The following is a 19,997-nucleotide window of genomic DNA, read 5'->3' as shown; positions in this document are numbered from 1 at the left end:
CAATCATATTTTATCAAACTACACAATGATGACTCTAAGACATTATAGATATTACGGTTTCATTTTCTGTTAATGCAAGATTTTCTATAAAGCTGCTTTGAAACGATGTGTGTTGTGAAAGGCGCTACACAAATAAAAATGACTTGACTTGACCTGGTGATTAATTCATCTCAGATATAGAGTCTCGGCTGGTGCATGTACAGTTCCCCCAGACTTACGTGACCTGCATGCTGCCATCTTTGCTAATTGACTCTCAGTTCTGAGCACACCTTATTTTAACCTTATTATTATTAACAAAACCAGTTTTAACTTGGTGCAATAGGCCGGTGTGATTTTGTTGGACATGTAACAAGTTGATTAATACATATCCTCACACGTTTAACACACTTTTAAAGCCTGAGAAATGTGGCATGAAAAAAGAAAACTACCATTAGACATGCAATATGTGTCTTTACAGCTTGAATTATTGGTCCACATTCAGTGAATAATAATATTTGACTTATTCAATAGGTTATTTAAACTAACAGCTGACTTAGAACAAGTTACAGTGAGTTGTGAAATATCATAATTTATGTCAAATTGAGTTTCCGATCCTGATCGAAATGTAAATATGCCCAAATCTCCAATAATATTTCAGAAAAGGTGTGTTCCAACCCCACAAACAGCACTTTTTGGATATTTTCAACTCAATTTGAATAATTGGTCATTTAAAGAAGTTATTTTCTGGGGTTCGAGAAGAAGCTGGAAGTGCCATCATCGAATGTTTTTGTAAACAGTAACTTCATTGATACTTTTTGTGCGAGGCATGAGCAGCGGTACTTCGTAACTTCAACAGCAGACGTGCTTTGAGCGAATGAGGTGCAGCTCTGAAATGATACAAATTACTATCAGGGGTAGGTAACTGAGAACTATTATCAACTTAACCGACATAAAATATAATTTACATGCTGAGGAGGATCACATTACATAGAAATGGTAATTAACACGGAGGAGAAATTTAACCCTCCTTAAACTTATTAAATCATCTAGATTCATTCAGATTTACTGATGAAGTGTTTGTGTGCCTGTCACTGTGTGCTTAACTTGGTCTTTATTAAATCAACTACATTATTTTATGTTGATTCATAAAAGCCCATATTGTAAAAGACTGTGTTGATAAACAGGTTTCCAGTGCATTTTCAAAATGTTTTCCACTGAATTCAATGTGTGCTGCACTGTAAAAATAGGCTGAGCGCCTATTCTCTATTCAGTGAAGGTCAACACTAGATTACGGCACCACAGGGTTCCCGTTGTAGGTGCGAAGCATGACGGAAAAGTGTAACCTTAGGTACATAGTTCTTCCCTAAGGGTTTCCTTCTAGTTAGTTCCTCTGGGGAGCCCAAGAGGAAAGCCTGTATTAGTGACTATCCCAAGTTCATTTAATACTTTTAAGAGCCCTCCAAAAATCTATCAATTGCAAATTAGGTTTAGGGCAGTTGCAAATTGCAATTTTTTTTTATTTGTCAGTAAACATGGCTATTTTTGAATGGCCTTAAATTGAGAAACATGCTTTTTACAGAAGAATTGTGTAGTTAAGGCCTCTACATGCAGGAGCTAAGAGCCATGCTAGCCAAACATTTACCCTTGCTGTCAACTGCAATTAGCAAAATTGGCACAGCCCAGTAGTAAGAATGGCGTAGTCAACAATTAAGTTTCAGGTCGTGACTAGTCAGTAAAAATGTTAAGGAGGAACTTGGTGAAGGGTTAATTCTATGGCTTCCTCATGGAAAAGGTATACAGGAGATCCACCCTGTAGTTGGCCACAAACATTGCAAAATGCCTGGCTGCTTTTCTCCATAAGGCAACACAGATTGACACTTCCTTAATTTCACTTAATTAAAGTCCTGGAGCTGAGACTAGCAAACAAATGAGACCATACTGTCCTACAATGTGTCATCATATGCGTTCCTCATATGACCAAACGAGGCAGCAAATAAAAGATGATATCAGCATGTTAACAGCTACTACCCTGCAGCTCTTGTCTGGTTTCCCACTGAAGCTAAGGTTCTGGGGAACACTAAAGGCCAAAGTATACTTCTGTTGTCTGCGTTGCTGATCGCTCCATGCACAGTGTGTGTGACGCAAATTTTGTCATCAGCACAGCCGCGCAGCATGACTGCTCGCCACCCAGATTTTCTTGACCTGTGGACACTCTTCTGGGCGTGTCATCTGCACATGCGTCAGCTATTGACCATACTAAAAAAGTATAGTAGCGTGCATGCGTCGAACGTGTTCGTATTCACTCACAGTCATAAAAGTATACTTTGGAAGGCAACGTGGTTGGCCGGGAGCAATTCGATCCAGAACGCAAAAAACGAAATATACCCGGGCCTTAAGGTTGCTGCTGAAAGAGGTGTTAGTGAGAACAGCAGAGGGTCTGTGGGAGGTTTTAATACCCCAGTCGTTTTAAGGACTCAATACAGCAGGGGTTGGAAAGTACCATTTTTAATTTTCCTTGTTAATCACTGTGCTGAAGCACTGTGTTAAGTCACTCAAGCGAACACGTTTACTTAAATGACTTACTGAAAATGAAGCTCTACACTGCAAGTTCATCGGCTCGTGAAGCACGAATGGTTTTCATGAGCTGCGCTCGTCTGTTGTTGACTTGGGCAATTTCGTCACACTTTAATAGTGTTTAGCTTCCTATTCAGTTCATAACTAAATAAAAATGCTGCGTGATATTGACGCAGGATTACAACTAGAGGTAAATTGGCATACAACATGCAAGTGCGAGGGACTTCATATAAATAAAATACAATCCTCTCTCTCGCTGTTGATGGTGTGCCAGTGTTTAACCTTTACATGCCATGGATTGCCGACCCCTGCTATACTGTAAAAAGCCACAAACTTTTGGATGAGACATTAAACTGAGGTTCTGACTGTCTGCGGTCTTTAAAAATCCCAGGGGTGTTTCTCAAAAAATTATGGGTATAACTCTGGCATCATGGCCAAAGTTGCCATTTGGCCTATAGCCCATATATACAAAAATTGACTACACATTAAGGCACCGATTTACTTCTTGCAAAATCAAAGACAGACACTGTGATGTTATTTTGAACAAAATCTGTCCAAGAAGGTGTTTTTGAGTTTATTGTGGTTGTGAAAAACAGCTTGCCAGTGCGGACATTAAGGAAAACTTTGTAACACACTGCCATGTAGCAGTGAACTCCCTGAATTCTTTTCAAAGAGCATCTCTGGAATGACTTGAAGAGGGCAGTTGATACCAGCTGCTGTACAGTTTGACTGATCTTGAACAATGATTGAGAATATTTTCTACTTTTAGGTGGCTTTTTCACAAACCATCAGTTGTGTGATAATTAGAATTTCCTGCCATCTTACCTGGGATGAGTGGCAAGATTTCTTCAATGAATGGAAAAATGTGTCCAGATGCTCCAAAATAAAAAAAATTTGATATCCTACCTGGATGATTGAGAATCTCCACAATTATACTCCTTATGGTGTGCAAAGTCTATGGAATGTTTCCTAAAGGCAGGGTTACGCTCTATGGCTTTAACGCTGATTTTAGCCGTGATTTTCAGTCGGGCCGAGTTGGTGCTGCAGATTTTGGGGAAGTCAGAAAAATCAGGTACCGACTCAAATTTCTTACCCTACGACTACGATTCCATCTAGTCAACATGTTTGATATTTTTGAGCTGACTATACACAAACACAAAGGAAATTTCATAGTATAAGATATATGGTTAGAGCTCGGGGCCATGAAGGTCAAGAAATAGAGATGGCGAACAAGAACTCAACACTTCGAGTTGCAGACTCTAAAGGCCATACTGGCCACGTCTTCCCACTTTGCCTGTTTTTTTAGTGAATCGCAGCCAGTTCACGTATCCATGTTTGTTTACATCTGTCATGTGACTCCTACATTAGGAGGACGTGTCTGAATCAATAGCCACGTTTCCAGTATCGGGCCAAATGAGGGCGTGCTAGTTCATGTCAGGGTCAGTTGTGTTCCCACTGTTACTTCCTGGGCTTCATCGTGCCTACTTGGGGCTTTCTCGGGGCCAATAGCCAATAGCCTTTGGCCCGCCGATTACCCTTGAGCCAAACAAGGCCAACCGGGGATTGAGGCAGGGTCAATGTCAAAGGTGGAGTTTTGCCAAACTTCCCAGGTTGTGTATCCAGCGCACAACAGGTTCGGGAAAATAACAATAAAAAAATTAAAAAATGCGGGCACTGTACAAATCAGTTAAAACGCACAATGGACAAAGCGGTGCCCAAAGAAATGACTTTCCATAGACGGTGTGCTTGGACATCGTCCCGCTGTTAATGGAGAGACCACTTGGGACACCATGACAGTTACAGTCGGTAAGTTGTCAATGCTAACTTATCTTGCTGATTACATTCTATATAAACTCGGTATGCTAGATAACATGATACCTCAGCTTGAGCACACGGAAGTGTGACGTTGGCACCGCAGCGGTGTATTAAGGGCGGGTTTTTGGGCAACACTGCATAGTTATTGGCCCAGTGGTGGGAACGCAAATTGATTTTGGTCTTGCAGCTTGAGGTCCGAGGCTATTGGTCCCAGCTGGCCAGCTGATAGCCCTGGCTTGCACTGGCCTAATAGTGGAAAAGCAGCTAATTAGTCTGTATTATTCCTAGAATTTTAAAATCCATTCTGATACACAAGAGTATATTATGAACTCAATTCCTGAAATTTTGCTCCCTTTTACACTTGAATGTTTCAACATAGTGGTGGGAATTCACTAATAAACTGTGGCCGTTGATAGTGTTGTTTATTTGCACATGCTGTCTGTGTTGTTTTAGCACACATTTTAAAGTAAGCCTTATTTGCTCAGAAAGGAGGTGTGTTTGTTCTGAAAACAATAACTTCCTTTAAATGTGCATAGCGCAATGCTGAACCATCAAATAAAATGTCTTGTTAAGTTGTGGCTGATTTGTGAATAAGACTCAGGTTTTTGCACTGAAATACTGTGCACTAAAGTGGCCAACTGTTTAATAAATTCACCCCTAGATCAGTAAATATGACAAGTTTGATTTTAATGTCTTTTGGGTTTTGTAGCATCAAAAGGTGAACACTGAAAAGGCATGATGACTTTCTAACCCTTCTTCATGTAACTGCACTATTGAAAAAATATTCTTAAAGAAATTTTGTTGGAATGTTTGTGGAGAAGCCAGACTAATAAAATGTTTATCTGTTGTCATAGTGCACAATTTTGAAGTACAAATTAATTTCCTTAATCAATTGTAGAAAATTAACTCTCATTATCACTCTGGAACATTCGGTGTCATCTATACCGAACACTCAGGAGTTTCTCCTATTATTTTACCCTTCTCTTTTCAAAGCACTTGGCAAATCAAGAAGGCATGTTGAGAGGGATAAAGAAGTGATGTGTGGGAGTAGAGAGGAAATGTCATCTGTCTTGCTTTACTGACAGGGAAGAAACGCCGCTAATAACCTCCGCTGCTCGCTGACACATCCGCTGTAGAAAAGCCCAGATGCTACGATGCTTCAGTGACATGTACTGCCCATTGACTTTCATAAAATAGATATCTAACATTCCCACAGGACATTTTTGGCTCATCAATTCAAATAAAATAGCTTGGGAATATTGACACATGCTGATTAAAGCTTATAGAGAATTATCCATTGGGTAAAATACAGAGTATGATCAGTAGAAACGATTGCACTCACAATTATTAGGTCACTCAGAATTAATTAATTCCTAATGGACAAAAACATGCCAGGGTCATATGAATTTTTTTTCATATTACATTAGAATTTAGACGAAAATGTGTTTAAATGTCATGAAAGACTCCCCCCCTTTATGCTAAATATAATTTATTTCTTTTGATTTTAGGGTGGAATATAACCTGGACATGTTCTTGACAGGTTTTGTGAAATTCATTCATATGTAGTGAGGTACAATAAAGATTGCCTAGATTTATACATCAGGAAACAAAGAAAATTGTACATGCAAAGTCCTGAGAGAAGGGCCACCCCCTCCTCTGGCCAGGACGCAGCCTGCATTTTAAAGATAAGACACTCATCTGAGTCTGGAGTGAGTGGACAGATGGTTTGGGAGAGGTGTAAATGAGATATGCTAGAAAACTCACACTTTATGCTTCGCTACATTTTTGCTGAGAAAAATGTCAAGCTGCAATCAAAGCTAGTCTGTTCAGAAATGAGTCACAAACAGCACATTTTTGTGCAAATTACATTCTCAAAAGTGACAACTAAGCTTGTTGCAATTACATAATTATTACATAAATAATCACGATTAATTGAGCAAACTGTGATCATTGTGAACTTTATATTTCAATGCAATAAAGAACTAAGTGAATACTAATAGTCTCATTGTCGCAATGATTCCAAGATCAATGTAACTAAATAGCTATTTTTAAGGTTTAACATGAACAAAACTCATTTGTAAATTGCAATTATTTGTATAACAGTTAATTGTCGGCCAAAATGTCATGACTGTGATGTCATGCCCTAGTGCCAAACTGAAAATGTTTAACTTGCTTATGATGCAGCTACCAGTGAGTCAGAACTGAATGTTTTATAATCTACACATCAACGGATATATAAATAAAGATACACATGAGAAATCACTGAGCTACCAAAAATACAAACGTGCCCTCACTGTCTCCGTATGAAGTCATGTATGGATATGTTCTGATGTTTAGTATTGATTTCAGAGCAGTGGATGCAGTTGTCATGGTGACGATGACTCACCCCTCCCCGCCGACTTTGGTGATCTTGAGTCTGAAATCGACTGAGTTTAGGCTTGGCGGCTTCCACTTCAGAATATCATCACATCGGCCCGGCTTATATTTCTACAGGGACAAACACAGACATTAATTTAAGGAAGTTGAATTCAAATGGAAAGAAATTCAAATAAATTGATACTGCTGTAAGTGTAGTTTTTGATTATACATTTCATTTTTCAGTATGAAATAAGCATAAACATGTTATCATGCAACAAATTATTTCTGGGCTATTTCCAGAAACATTAAATTATATCAACAATTATTGTCTGAAATGCCTCCTGGAATAAAATGTTGATTTAATTCATAAATATTTAAAAAAATAAACATTCCTTTTATGGATCATTGTAGAAACATTTTGTAACTGTTACATTTTTTTAAAATTTCTTTTGTCTTTCTAATTCAACATTCTGTGGGGTGTGGCCAATTCCTTTAATTTAAAATTGCAATTCAACATTCTGTGGGGTGTGGCCGATTGAAATTTCAATAGAATATTCTGGCTTGCTATTGAGCAAGATATTCAAGGCACCTCCCTGCCTGCCAAAAACGGCAAAAAGATGCACACGAGACCAATGTTGAAAGATAACCCTGTGGCTGAGAGTTCCTATAGAATCTGGCAGCAAATCAAGAGAGTACTAAATCCTCCAGAAACCAGCCTCCTAGCTCCATTAACTTTTAATCACACTTTCCCCCCATCATTGACAGATCGTGGATTTTCATTATGGAAATAGAAAGGGATTATGTCCTTAGCGGATTTATACACTGACAATACATTTGCAACATTTACTCAACTTAGACAAAAATTGTATCTGCCTCTATCTCATTTCTTTGAAAAATACGCAATTATGTTCAGACTATCATTAATAACTTTGAGAATTATAGACCTATAGAAGATCTTTACTGTTATATGACCTTGGGCCTGGATACAACAGGTTTAATATCCAAGTTTTCTAACTTTTTCCAAAGATTCTTTGCCCCCTCTACACATCACTTTAAATAGTCCTGGGAGAAAGACCTGAGAGTGAAAATCCCAGAGAATATCTGGAAGGAAGCCCTACTGGGAATTAAATCATGTTCAATAAATTCTAATCATCAGTTAATTCAATCTAAGGTAGTACACAGACTACATTATTCGCAAACCAAGTTACATTCTATATTTTCTTCTGTATCACCACATTACCTCATTTATTTTGGTTTTGTTCCAAATTATATAATTTTGGGGCTGAGGTGTTACTTTTTACACTCAAAGTCCATATGATTTGTCTATGATTGGCATTTTGGGTTGCTCACCATAACCTGAGTCTTATAGTTACCAACAAGTCCAGACAATTAAATACGGAATGATTCTAGCAAAGAAAATTATCTTAATGGTCTGGAATAAAGAGACTTTTCCAACATTTCAGACCTGGCTGTTGGAATTTAGCAAAGTGCTCTACATAGACAAAATTAGATATGAAATAGCTGATGACCCCAAGAGTTTTTTGAAGGTTTGGAAACCTTTCCATGATTTTTTAGGTGGTCAGTGGGGATTGCCTTAAGTTTAATAACAGAACGGAGTGCCTAACATGTAAGAACTTTTCGCTTTCTTTCTTTTTTTTTATTTTTTTTATAAGAGTTGAGGGTGGGGGGAGGGGGGATCCCCTTTCTTTTATTTTTTCTCTCTTTTTTTATGCATGTGTATGTGTGTACGCATGTATGTATATGTATACAATTCAGTTCAAATTCAGCATTCTGTGGGGTGTGGCCAATTCAATTCAATTCAAATTTAAAATCAATATTATGCTGAATGTATCCAATTCAATTCAAATTCTATTTCAACATTCTGTAGGGCATGGCCAATTCAATACAAATTCCAAATTAATATTCTGTGGGGCGTGGCCAATTCAATTTCAATTCAGCATTCCGTGGGGCGTGACCAATTCCATTAAAATTCCATTTCAACATTCGGTGGGGCATGGCCAATTCAATTCAAATTCCAATTCAACATTCTGTTGGTTGTGGCTGATTTAATTTCAATTTCAATTAAATGTTCTGTGGGATGTGGCCAATTAAATTCTAATTCAATGTTTTGTTGGGCATGGTCCATTGAATTAAATTCAAATTCCATTTCAACATTCTGTGGAGCGTAGTCCATTGAATTAAATTAAAATTCCAATTCACCATTCTGTGGGGCATAGCCAATTCAATTCAAATTCCAAATTAATATTCTGTGGGGAATGGCCAATTCAATTTTAATTCCAATTATATATTCTGTGGGGAGGAGCCAATTCAATTCAAATTCAACTTTTTGTTGGGCATGATCCACTGAACTGAATTCAAATTTCATTTCAACATTCTGTGAGGCGTGGCCAATTTAATAAAAAAATTCCAATTCAGCATTCTATGGGGCTGAATAACCTCCACTGCTCGCTGACACATCCACTATTAAAAAGCCCAGATGCTATGATGCTTCAGTGACAAGCACTGCCCATTGGCTTTCATAAAATATATATCTAACATTCCCGCAAGAGATTTTTGGCTCATCAATTCAAAGAAATTCAATTCAATTCAAGTTTCCTGTTCCTCAACATTCTATGGGGTGTGGCCAATTTAATTCAAATTCCAATTCAACATTCTGTGGGGTGTGGCCAATTTAATTCAATTCAAATTCCATTTCAACATTCTGTGGAGCGTAGTCCATTGAATTAAATTAAAATTCCAATTCACCATTCTGTGGGGCATAGCCAATTCAATTAAAATTCCAAATTAATATTCTGTGGGGAATGGCCAATTCAATTTTAATTCCAATTATATATTCTGTGGGGAGGAGCCAATTCAATTCAAATTCAACTTTTTGTTGGGCATGATCCACTGAACTGAATTCAAATTTCATTTCAACATTCTGTGAGGCGTGGCCAATTTAATAAAAAAATTCCAATTCAGCATTCTATGGGGCTGAATAACCTCCACTGCTCGCTGACACATCCACTATTAAAAAGCCCAGATGCTATGATGCTTCAGTGACAAGCACTGCCCATTGGCTTTCATAAAATATATATCTAACATTCCCGCAAGAGATTTTTGGCTCATCAATTCAAAGAAATTCAATTCAATTCAAGTTTCCTGTTCCTCAACATTCTATGGGGTGTGGCCAATTTAATTCAAATTCCAATTCAACATTCTGTGGGGCGTGGCCAATTTAATTCAATTCAAATTACAATTCAACATTCTTTGGGGTGCGACCAATTCAATTCCAAGTCCAACTCAACATTCAGTGGAGACTGACCAATTCAATTAAAATTCCAAATATCATTGGCTTAAATCCTACTATGCAGGTGAGAAATGAAAATAAACCCTCTATGACTTTCGAAATTGAATGAACGCCAATGTCCAGCTCCACGGTGCAAGAAATAATATTTTACTTCAGTTGTCAGTTTACAGTCTGTAAATAAAATTAATGTGAAGAATGTGGAAAAAAAAGGCCGGAGACCGTAAAATAACAAAAGCAACTAGATCTGGCTCGCCGTCAGACTGTTGGAGTTTGCCACTGAAAACTCCCTCAGGTCCCTCCTTCGAATCACTCTATTAATGAATTACTCTAAAAGACTCACGAGTTTATTTGAATCATTCTAATGACTGTTTTGTATATCCCTGTCACACACACACACACACATATATATATTGTATATACAGTATATATTACTGTATTTGTACAGTACTGTGCAAAAGTCTTATGAACATAAGCACATAAGATGCTTCACAAAAACATTTGTCTTAAGATGGTTATTTATATTTTCAGCTTTAGTGTCAATAGGAAATATACATTTTAGACTCCCAAACATTTCTTTTGCAAACAGAATAGAATTGAAGAACAGGGAGCCCTGCAACAGATGGCATGGTCCCCCACTGAACATCATGTCTGTCTGAGATTACATATAGTGACAGAAACAATTGAGACAGCCTGAACTGTGGCGAATTCTCCAAGAAGCTTGGAACATATTATCTGCCAGCAACCAAGAAAAACTGTGTCCAGGTGTACCTAGGAGAATTGGTGCTGTTTTAAAGGCAAAGGCGGTCACACCAAATACTGATTTAGCTTTTTTATGTTTACTGGACTTTGTATGACATTAAGTGATAAATGAAAACTATTTATTTCATTATTTTTGAAGACATCCTCACTATGTAACATTTTTCACAAGTGCCTAAAACTTTTGCACAGTACTGTGTGTGTGTGTATATATATATATATATATATATATATATATATATATATATATATATATATATATATATATATATACATATATCACACACACACACACACACACACACCCACACAGTATTTTTGTATATACTGTATATGTATATATACTTGCATTCCAATTACTCACTATTCCTGAAAATTCCTATTAAAAACCTGGGTTAGGATTAATTTTCAAGTTATAGTCGAGTTTATTACACCAAGATGAATAGCTCTTGCACTACACAAAGACGAGCCTTTAATCCGGCTACAAGCGCTCATTCACATTAATGTAGATTTACATTTAAATTAGTAATTTATTCAGCAGACGCTTCTGTCCAAAGCCACTTAAACCACTTCAAGACTTAAAGAAACACTAGCAAATGTTCCCATCCAAAAGTTTGTTGGACATGGGCTCATATTTAAATTATTAGGATACTACAGTACAAGTCAAGTACACTCAATGTAAACTACAAATTAATAAAATAAAATGACATATGCTGTCAATTAAAAAAAATGTTTGTTTTACAAATAATACAAATTAAAAAAATCATTACAAATAATTTTGCTGACTTGTACATCAATTCTTAAACAAAGAAGTTTCCTGCCATCAGAGCAATTTACAGTTGTGCTCAAAAGTTTGCATACCCTTGAAGAATAAGTACCATTTTTAAAGAAAACACGAGTGAGCAGGCAAAACACATTTCTTTTATTTCTTATGAGATTCATATTCAACTGTAGGTTATAACAAAATGGCACAATGATAAAACAAAACATGGCAACAAAGAAAAAAAATTAAATGACCCCTTTTCAAAAGTCTGCATACCCTTAGTTCTTAATACTGTGTATTGCCACCTTTAGCATCAATGACAGCGTGCAGTCTTTTGTAATAGTTGTCTATGAGGCCCCAAATTCTTGCAGGTGGTATAGCTGCCCATTCGTCTTGGCAAAATGCCTCCAGGTCATGCAAAGTCTTTGGTCGTCTTGCATGAACTGCACGTTTGAGATCTCCCCAGAGTGGCTCGATGATATTAAGGTCAGGAGACTGTAATGGCCACTCCAGAACCTTCACCTTTTTCTGCTGTAACCACCGGAGGGTCAACTTGGCCTTGTGCTTAGGGTCATTGTCATGCTGGAAAGTCCAAAAGCGTCCCATGCGCAGCTTTCGTGCAGAAGAATGCAAATTGTCTGCCAGTATTTTCTGATAACTTGATGCATTCATTTTGCCATCAATTTTCACAAGATTCCCCAAGTCTTTAGAGCTCACACACCCCCAAAACATCAGTGAGCCACCACCATGCTTCACAGAGGATGGTATTCTTTTCACTATAGGCCTTGTTGACCCCTCTCCAAACATAGCGCTTATAGTTGTGACCATAAAGCTCTATTTTGGTCTCGTCACTCCAAATTACAGTGTGCCAGAAGCTGTGAGGCGTGTCAAGGTGTTGTCGGGCATATTGTAACCGGGCTTTTTTGTGGCATTGGCGCAGTAAAGGCTTCTTTCTGGCAACTCGACCATGCAGCTCATTTTTGTTCAAGTATCATCGATTTGTGCTCCTTTTTCCAGAGCAGCCTGTATTTCTCCTGAGGTTACCTGTGGGTTTTTCTTTGTATCCCGAACAATTCTTCTGGCAGTTGTGGCTGAATTCTTTCTTAGTCTACCTGACCTTGGCTTGGTATCAAGAGATCCCCGAATTTTCCACTTCTTAATAAGTGATTGAACAGTATTGACTGGCATTTTCAAGGCTTTTTATATCCTTTTCCATCTTTATAAAGTTCCATTACCTTGTTACGCAGGTCTTTTGACAGTTCTTTTCTGCTCCCCATGGCTCAGTATCTAGCCTGCTCAGTGCATCCACGTGAGAGCTAACAAACTCATTGACTATTTATACACAGACACTAATTGCAATTTAAAAAGCCACAGGTGTGGGAAATTAACCTTTAATTGCCATTTAAACCTGTGTGTGTGTCACCTTGTGTGTCTGTAACAAGGCCAAACATTCAAGGGTATGTAAACTTTTGATCAGGGCCATCTGGGTGATTTCTGTTATCATTATGATTTAAAAAGGAGCCAAACAACTATGTGATAATAAATGGCTTCATATGATCACTATCCTTAAATAAAAGATTTTGAATTTTCAGGGTACGCAAACTTTTGAGCACAACTCTAAGTTTGAAGTAACACCTAAATGAAAGGCATGTTTTTCCACAGACTAGATGTGCAAACACAATATTATCTATATTAATTGGATCAATTAATCAATAAGCATATTACGTAATTCACAATAAACGCAATCAGTTGACAGTCCTAAAAGTAAAATAACTTATACAACAAATGGTGTTTAATGGGTTTTAGGGTGTTTTCAGGCCTGTAGCTCAATTAATTCATTTCGAAACAGGAGTTCAGATTGATGCAATGTTGCATTTTCTTCTTGGGTCGGTTTGCTTTCACAGGGAAACATTTCAAATTGGACTAAAATGGCATTAATAAAAGTCACATGTGAGCAAACATCCCCTCACTGGTCCCCTCATTGGTCAGAATGTTTGTGCGCTGGACCGGGATTAAGCTCATACATCAATATACCAGTTAAAATGATATACCTGTAAAAATGTGTCAACCTGTACCCAATTTCGAGTATTTTTTTTATGTCACGGTTACGCAAAACTTCACTGCATGATACAGAATGCATGTTCCAGTCAGAGGCTGCGCTGCAAATAAACATTACCTGTCATTCGGATGGATACGAGTTGTAAAATGTACGTAATGGTTATTTTTTTCCATTATTAGTTGCTTTATCATTATTTCTGCATTGAAATATACCTGTCTCACAGTCACAGAGCTTGCTTTCTCTCTCTCTCTCTCTCTCTCTCTCTCTCACACACGCACACACAAATACACACACTTACAAACAGTAGAAAGAGTGAAGACACGGAAAGATGGTTTTTATCTGTCTAAAAGTTGCTAATGCTGTCCTACTGCTGTCTGTTCTGCCGCTATCCAAAAGAGAGAAGCAATCGTATTAAAATTACCTAAGGAAATATTAATTAATCCTATTCCTAAATGTGAAATAATATTTAATATTGATTATGAATTACAGTGACATGCTGACCTACAAATGTCTTCTCCACAAATCCATCAGGTTATGTTCATGGTTTTTATAGGGATATTGTTTGGTCCGTTGGGTCAGATTGCATTCTCACCACAAGCGAACCGCTCCAGAGTTCGTTTTCAATCGCTTTGGTGCGGATCCGAGTGAGATTACCGTGTTCATATAGGCTTAAACTAACCAAACTAAAAAAAGAAATGCAGCAGGTTCCGAAATAAATGCTCCAATTAATATTGGTCACGTGACTGTGACAATATTCATTATACATTCATGTCAAAATTCTGGACGAGTGGGCAGACTAAAATGAGGCAATGCATCAGATGTGTTGCCAGAAAACAGGATTTGAGCCGCCGGACGGCTACATGACGGGAGGTTTTCCCTCTGAAAGTAAGTCTCTGTAAGATTAGAGATGAAAGTGTGGTTGTTACAGGTCACAGTAACCAAACTGCCTTCACACATCTCCACTGTATTGCTCTCTGAAAACATCAAAGCCCTTTAGCGGCACCAGTGCTGAAGAGCCATATAATGACTACAAGAGCATCAGCTTGGGGAAATAAACCTAACATTGGCTGCAATACTGCAACATATGAAACTGAAAAGCCTGAAAACAACCTTTTAAAACAGATAGCTGCCATTCTCAATACTACTATGTATAACACTTAACAGCACACATGTAAAAGGAATAGTTCACACCCAAAAATTAAAATGACAGCTCTTCTGGAGCAATATGAAAACTCTGTGTGTGTTTTGGCTTTGCAGGTCAGAAGAACAGCTTGCAATGTCTTGCCATGCTAAACATGTTGCAAATTTGGCTCTGCTAAGCTCCACGCCTCTTGGTTACGGTTGCTCACTAAGTGTTTACAGAATGTCACATAATGAAATGCAGATTTCAGCAAACTCCTGGATTTTTAGTCAAATGTACTCAAAGTAAAAACCGAATGTATATTCTTCTTAAGGGCTGGTTTAATTATCTGGAAAGGGTTAGAAATACCTCGGGTATCCTCTCTGGGCACCCTATAAGTCCAAACACATAGTTCTTAGTAAGACTTACACAAGAAAAGAGCTAAAGCTCGCCAGGTAATATGACAGCAATAGTTACTAAGTTACAAATGGTCAGTAATGTTTTACAAAAATAATTCACCCAAAAATGTAAATTCTGCCATTCTACCAATTATTGTCATGGCCTCATGACAAGTTGTAATAACAGTATGAGTTGGCTTATATAAAAACTTGAAACTCAAAAAAAAAAAGATTTTTGATGCTTGTTCAATTTACTTTATTAAAATGAACTAAAGCAACACAATTCTAGGACATTTAGTCATTGAGTTGGGACTACATTAATACTTTTTGTGGTGTTAATGTAGCATTGATGAAACTGAGCAGGGTTTTCCATTTCCCACCATGCTTTGCATGGGACTCGATAGGAAGAGTAAATGTTAAAATTAATTGCTATTTTATGTGTTTTTGTGCAAGATGAATGTTAAGGTGGAGAGTTGTTTACAGTTTTGGTGTGTTGAGATTTAGAAGAGTTTCTGTTATGTTGTAGTTTTGGGGGTTACCATTATAGTTGAAGAGTGGAGATTGAGCTAATGATGAGGACAGGTAGATGTCGCACATGAAATTGATTGCTCGCTTCGTTGAGCAATTGCTGTGCTAACCATAACATAGTTACTAAACTACACTCCGTAATTTCCAACCAGCATGTATTTAGCATGTGAACATTCACTTTCACTAGTTAGTATATAAAGAAATTAAAGAGATATAATTTATATTATTTTACATGTTACATTGACAATTGACATTGATTGTTGGGTTTAGCCAGTTCAACAAGGTTCTTTCTACACAAAGTGTCTGTGTTGTGATTACAGTCATTTTAAGTTAAGAAATCTCATTTCAAACACATGGAATCACTGTCCATGACTGAATCAAGTTCAGCCAAAGAGCTTTTTTTTTGAGTGCACAGAGAAAAATAAACAAACCAACAAACTGTGTTATTACTATTTTTCCAAAGTTTAACCCCTAAACCCAACCTAAACCCAACCTTAAAGTGTAACCCATTATCCAAACACAAGTTGTACAATATCTTATGATTATGCCATCCCATACAAATTATTACAAGCTGTCATGAGACTATGTTGTTTGGAAATATATGAGGGTGAGACAGTATTTTAATTTCTGGGTCAAATATTCCATGCACTTGGGGCTTAGAGACGGGCCAATTTGAGGTTAAGTTTGAACGGTTTCATCGGAAACCTTTTAAAACACTCGAGGTTATTTAGTAGAACAAAACAAAAGCATATTATGCAGAGAGTTTATGAAAATGCAACTCATATTTGCTGAAAGTGCAAGATGTCTAGAATTCTAATGCTTTTGTGGATTGACGGTACTGCTACAGCTCTCTGAATGCATGAAGGTTCCTAATTTGAACACTGTATTGTATTAACACACAACACAGCAAGGTCAACCAGCCACTGCCGCAGAACTTCTTATGTGTTTTTAAAACATCATTCTGAGAGCCGTTTGGATTGTGTTCTTTAATCAAATCAACCGTAGAGTCGTACAGTTATTCAGTCGTTTGGCAATACTGAGGAATCTCAATAGCAGAGCACCGTTTGTCCTTGATGGAGTCAACTCAATGAATGCAAAGGTGAAAATCAATCAGGGGCGCAACACTAACCCAACATATCACCATGGAAACAAGCTCATTCCTCCATGTCAGACTAACCTGTTTACCTTGGGCTTTTCAATTCTAATGCATAATGTTTGTTTTCATACACTTCCAACCCAAGCAAACTCCTACTTTTGATTTGAGATAACACTCTTCTATTTTGTTTGCCAAGGCAAACACCACTTTTACTATTGCTCATAGTTAGGGTTGGTGATTTGAAAAAATCAAACTCTAAACCTACATAGAAGTTTAGGCCATCTCCACACTAATATGTTTTCATTTGAAAACAAATTGATTTTGCTACATTTACGCCTCTCATCCACTTCAACAGCATTTTCCTCCGCCAAAATGGAGACTTTTGAAAACGTTCTCCATAACCACAACCTTTGGAAAATGATAACGTTAGGACACTGAAAATGGAGGATGGAAACTTCAAAGGATTAGTGTGGATGTGGCCTTTCTTCTGTGGAACACAAAAAAAGATAAAAAGATAAACAGAATGTTTAGCCGCATTTACAAAAATAATATTCAATAAAAGTAGTGCTGCAACAACTAATCAATATGTAAAATGGGTCTGCATAATAATACACAACCCAAGTTGTCCGGCGCACATGAGCACTTTGTTAAACATTTTAATGATGCATCTGCGTGAATCAAATCGATCACAACAGAGAAAGGGGGAACAATCATTTTTATTAAAATGTACCATCTTTTTTGTTTTTCTTTACTATCATTTGTAATAGAATGTTCTAAATTCTCAAATTTCTTTTGAAAAACTACATGCAATATATTATATTCTAACAATTATATTTAAAACCTTTTTTTATAGCATACAGTCCATTTATATTTTTTACATTTTAATTTGTAATATAATTCAGGAAATAAAATGTGGCTTTTTAAATCCATTAATCAAAGATTAGTTGATTATCAAAATAATCAATAGTTGCACAATGTGAATGGTGAGCATTCTGCCTAAGCCAGTTTCACATATCCTCCATGAGCGGGGCGTGAACAGCGCGTTTTCATTTCGGCACCCATATGAATAGATTACACCCTTCACATTGCAAGTGTGAGTTGACAGGTGAAGCGTCCCAGAAGCGGCAGTGAGCGGATAGTTTCGGCGCCGAGCCTGTTTTTGCAGCGCGGCTCACGCTGAACTCAGTGGCTCTGGGTGCAGTAGAAAACTAAAATAATCAGGATATTTTAGAAAAGACACAAAAACAAATAAACAATATTTAAACTGAACCAACTACTGTATACACTACAATTTATAGGTCTGCATCTTGACCAACCTTTTTAAAAATTTCAGTCTTTCCCCATTCAAGTACTGTAGATAGGAGCTGTACTCTTATGCTGCTTGCTTAGAAAATAGCTGCCCAGCCTGCCCGAGAGCATCCAAAGAAGACTGCCGAGTGGACTGAAACGCCTTGAAAGGGACTTTGATATATTAACCAATCACGACAACGTATGCTAATAAACAAGTGCACGTGACTGCCTGCCGTTGCCGTAGGAACCTAGAAAAGAGACGCAGCCAATGTGAAAGCCCAAACGCAACGCGTTGCTCACGTAGTATGTGTGAATCTGGTGTAACCTCTCCAACACTTAACTCGTCCTGCACTGTTTGTACTAAGGACATGATGCCACAAATCATATAGCTTTTTGAGGAGAGGTGTGTGATTACTATTCTAAGCAATCAGACCTACAATTTTCTTCACGTGAACAGTGAAATGGGCGAATAATCCCCTAGATTTACATTGAAGGAGGGACCCAAGCAATATCTACATAGAGATATAATAGAGACTTGGGAGTGGGTCCAAAACACCCTAGCAACTGCTTTTTGATGCCCTGGCAACCACTCAAAAAAAACAAAAACAAAAAAATAACACTTTTGTCTTAAAATCTGGTTTGATCTTCATCTAAGTTACAATAATGAACAAACACAATCTGTTTTAACTAATAACACACACATTTTTGTATCGTTCTTGTACATATTGAATACATCATTCAAACATTCACAGTGAAGGTTGGAAAAAGCATTTGAACCCCAAGACTAATGACATCAACAAAAGCTAATTAGAGTCAGCAGTTGGCAAACCTGGCATCCAATTAATGAAACGAGATTGGAGGTGTGGGTTAGTGCTACTTTGACTTATAAAAAACACACAGTTTGAGTTTGTTATTTACAAGCAGCATCTGCTGTGGACCATGCCTCGCAAACGAGATCTCAGATGACCCATGATCAAGAATTGTTGAATTGCATAAAGCTGAAAAGGTTTACAAAGTTATCTGTCCACAGTTAGACAAATTGTCTATAAATGGAGACAATTTAGTTCTGTGTGGCCTAGTCAGATCCTAGACCTTAACCCAATAGAGATGCTGTGGAATGAACTCAAGCGAGCCGTTCACACCAGATATCCTAAGAATATGGCTGAGCTGAAGCAGTTCTGTAAGGCAGAATGGTCCAAAATTCCTTCTGAACTTTGTGCAGATCTAATCCGCAGCTACTGGAAACACTTGGTTAAGTTTATTGCTGCCAAAGGAGGATCGACTAGCTATTAATTCCAAGGGTTCACTCACTTTATAAAAGCACTGTGAATGTTTAATGAAATGTGTTCAATAAAGACATGAAAGATTATAATTTTTTTATGTGTTGTTAGCTGAAGCACATTGTGTTTGTCTATACTTGTGACTTTGATGAAGATGAGATCACATTTTATGACCAATTAATGCAGAAAAACAGCTAATTCCAAAGGGTTCACATACTTTTTCGTGCCACTGTACAAACCTAGTTCTGTTTACATCTAATATTTGGACATGGGAGATTATCTGGAATAATCTTGCCATCTGTCTCTAAAATTAAGGATTCTGACATTCTCACACAGTGCATCATAGTGGTGTCATCAGTCAATTAGCGTTGTCAAGACGTTGTTTTCCTGTTGCTCCAGATTGATAAGTCACATGGCATTTAAGGCTTAAAAATTAGTGCCCATGAGCAAAAATGGCAGCATGCAGGTCATGTATTAGTTTCGCACATACCTAGCTACCAATAATACAGTAATATTTTTTGGCATAGAATTTAAGGGACGAGTATGATCCACCTTGGCAAAAACATTTGTGAGGAATTCTCTCTTAATGACAGAGCAAGAAACTAAGAGTGTGTGGAAAAAAAGGCAGGTCACAGACTGGTACATACCCAGCAGAGTCTTTATCTCTATAC

General features: G+C 37.4%; 1 protein-coding gene across 2 annotated transcripts in view; it reads right to left on the bottom strand.

Moving 5' to 3' along the window:
* LOC127409895 (mRNA-capping enzyme) overlaps nucleotides 1–19,997 on the bottom strand; it is a 202,020-nt gene that overhangs the window by 41,191 nt on the left and 140,832 nt on the right. For both annotated transcript variants that reach the window (XM_051644849.1, XM_051644850.1), the window contains one exon: nucleotides 6,755–6,855. In XM_051644849.1, the coding sequence (XP_051500809.1) occupies nucleotides 6,755–6,855 (101 nt within the window). The remainder of the gene's footprint in view (nucleotides 1–6,754; nucleotides 6,856–19,997) is intronic.

The sequence above is a fragment of the Myxocyprinus asiaticus genome, chromosome 19, assembly GCF_019703515.2.
Source record: "Myxocyprinus asiaticus isolate MX2 ecotype Aquarium Trade chromosome 19, UBuf_Myxa_2, whole genome shotgun sequence".
Classification (NCBI taxonomy): domain Eukaryota; kingdom Metazoa; phylum Chordata; class Actinopteri; order Cypriniformes; family Catostomidae; genus Myxocyprinus; species Myxocyprinus asiaticus.
Note: the sequence above shows the minus strand (reverse complement) of the source record. Positions and strands in the feature narration are given on the sequence as shown.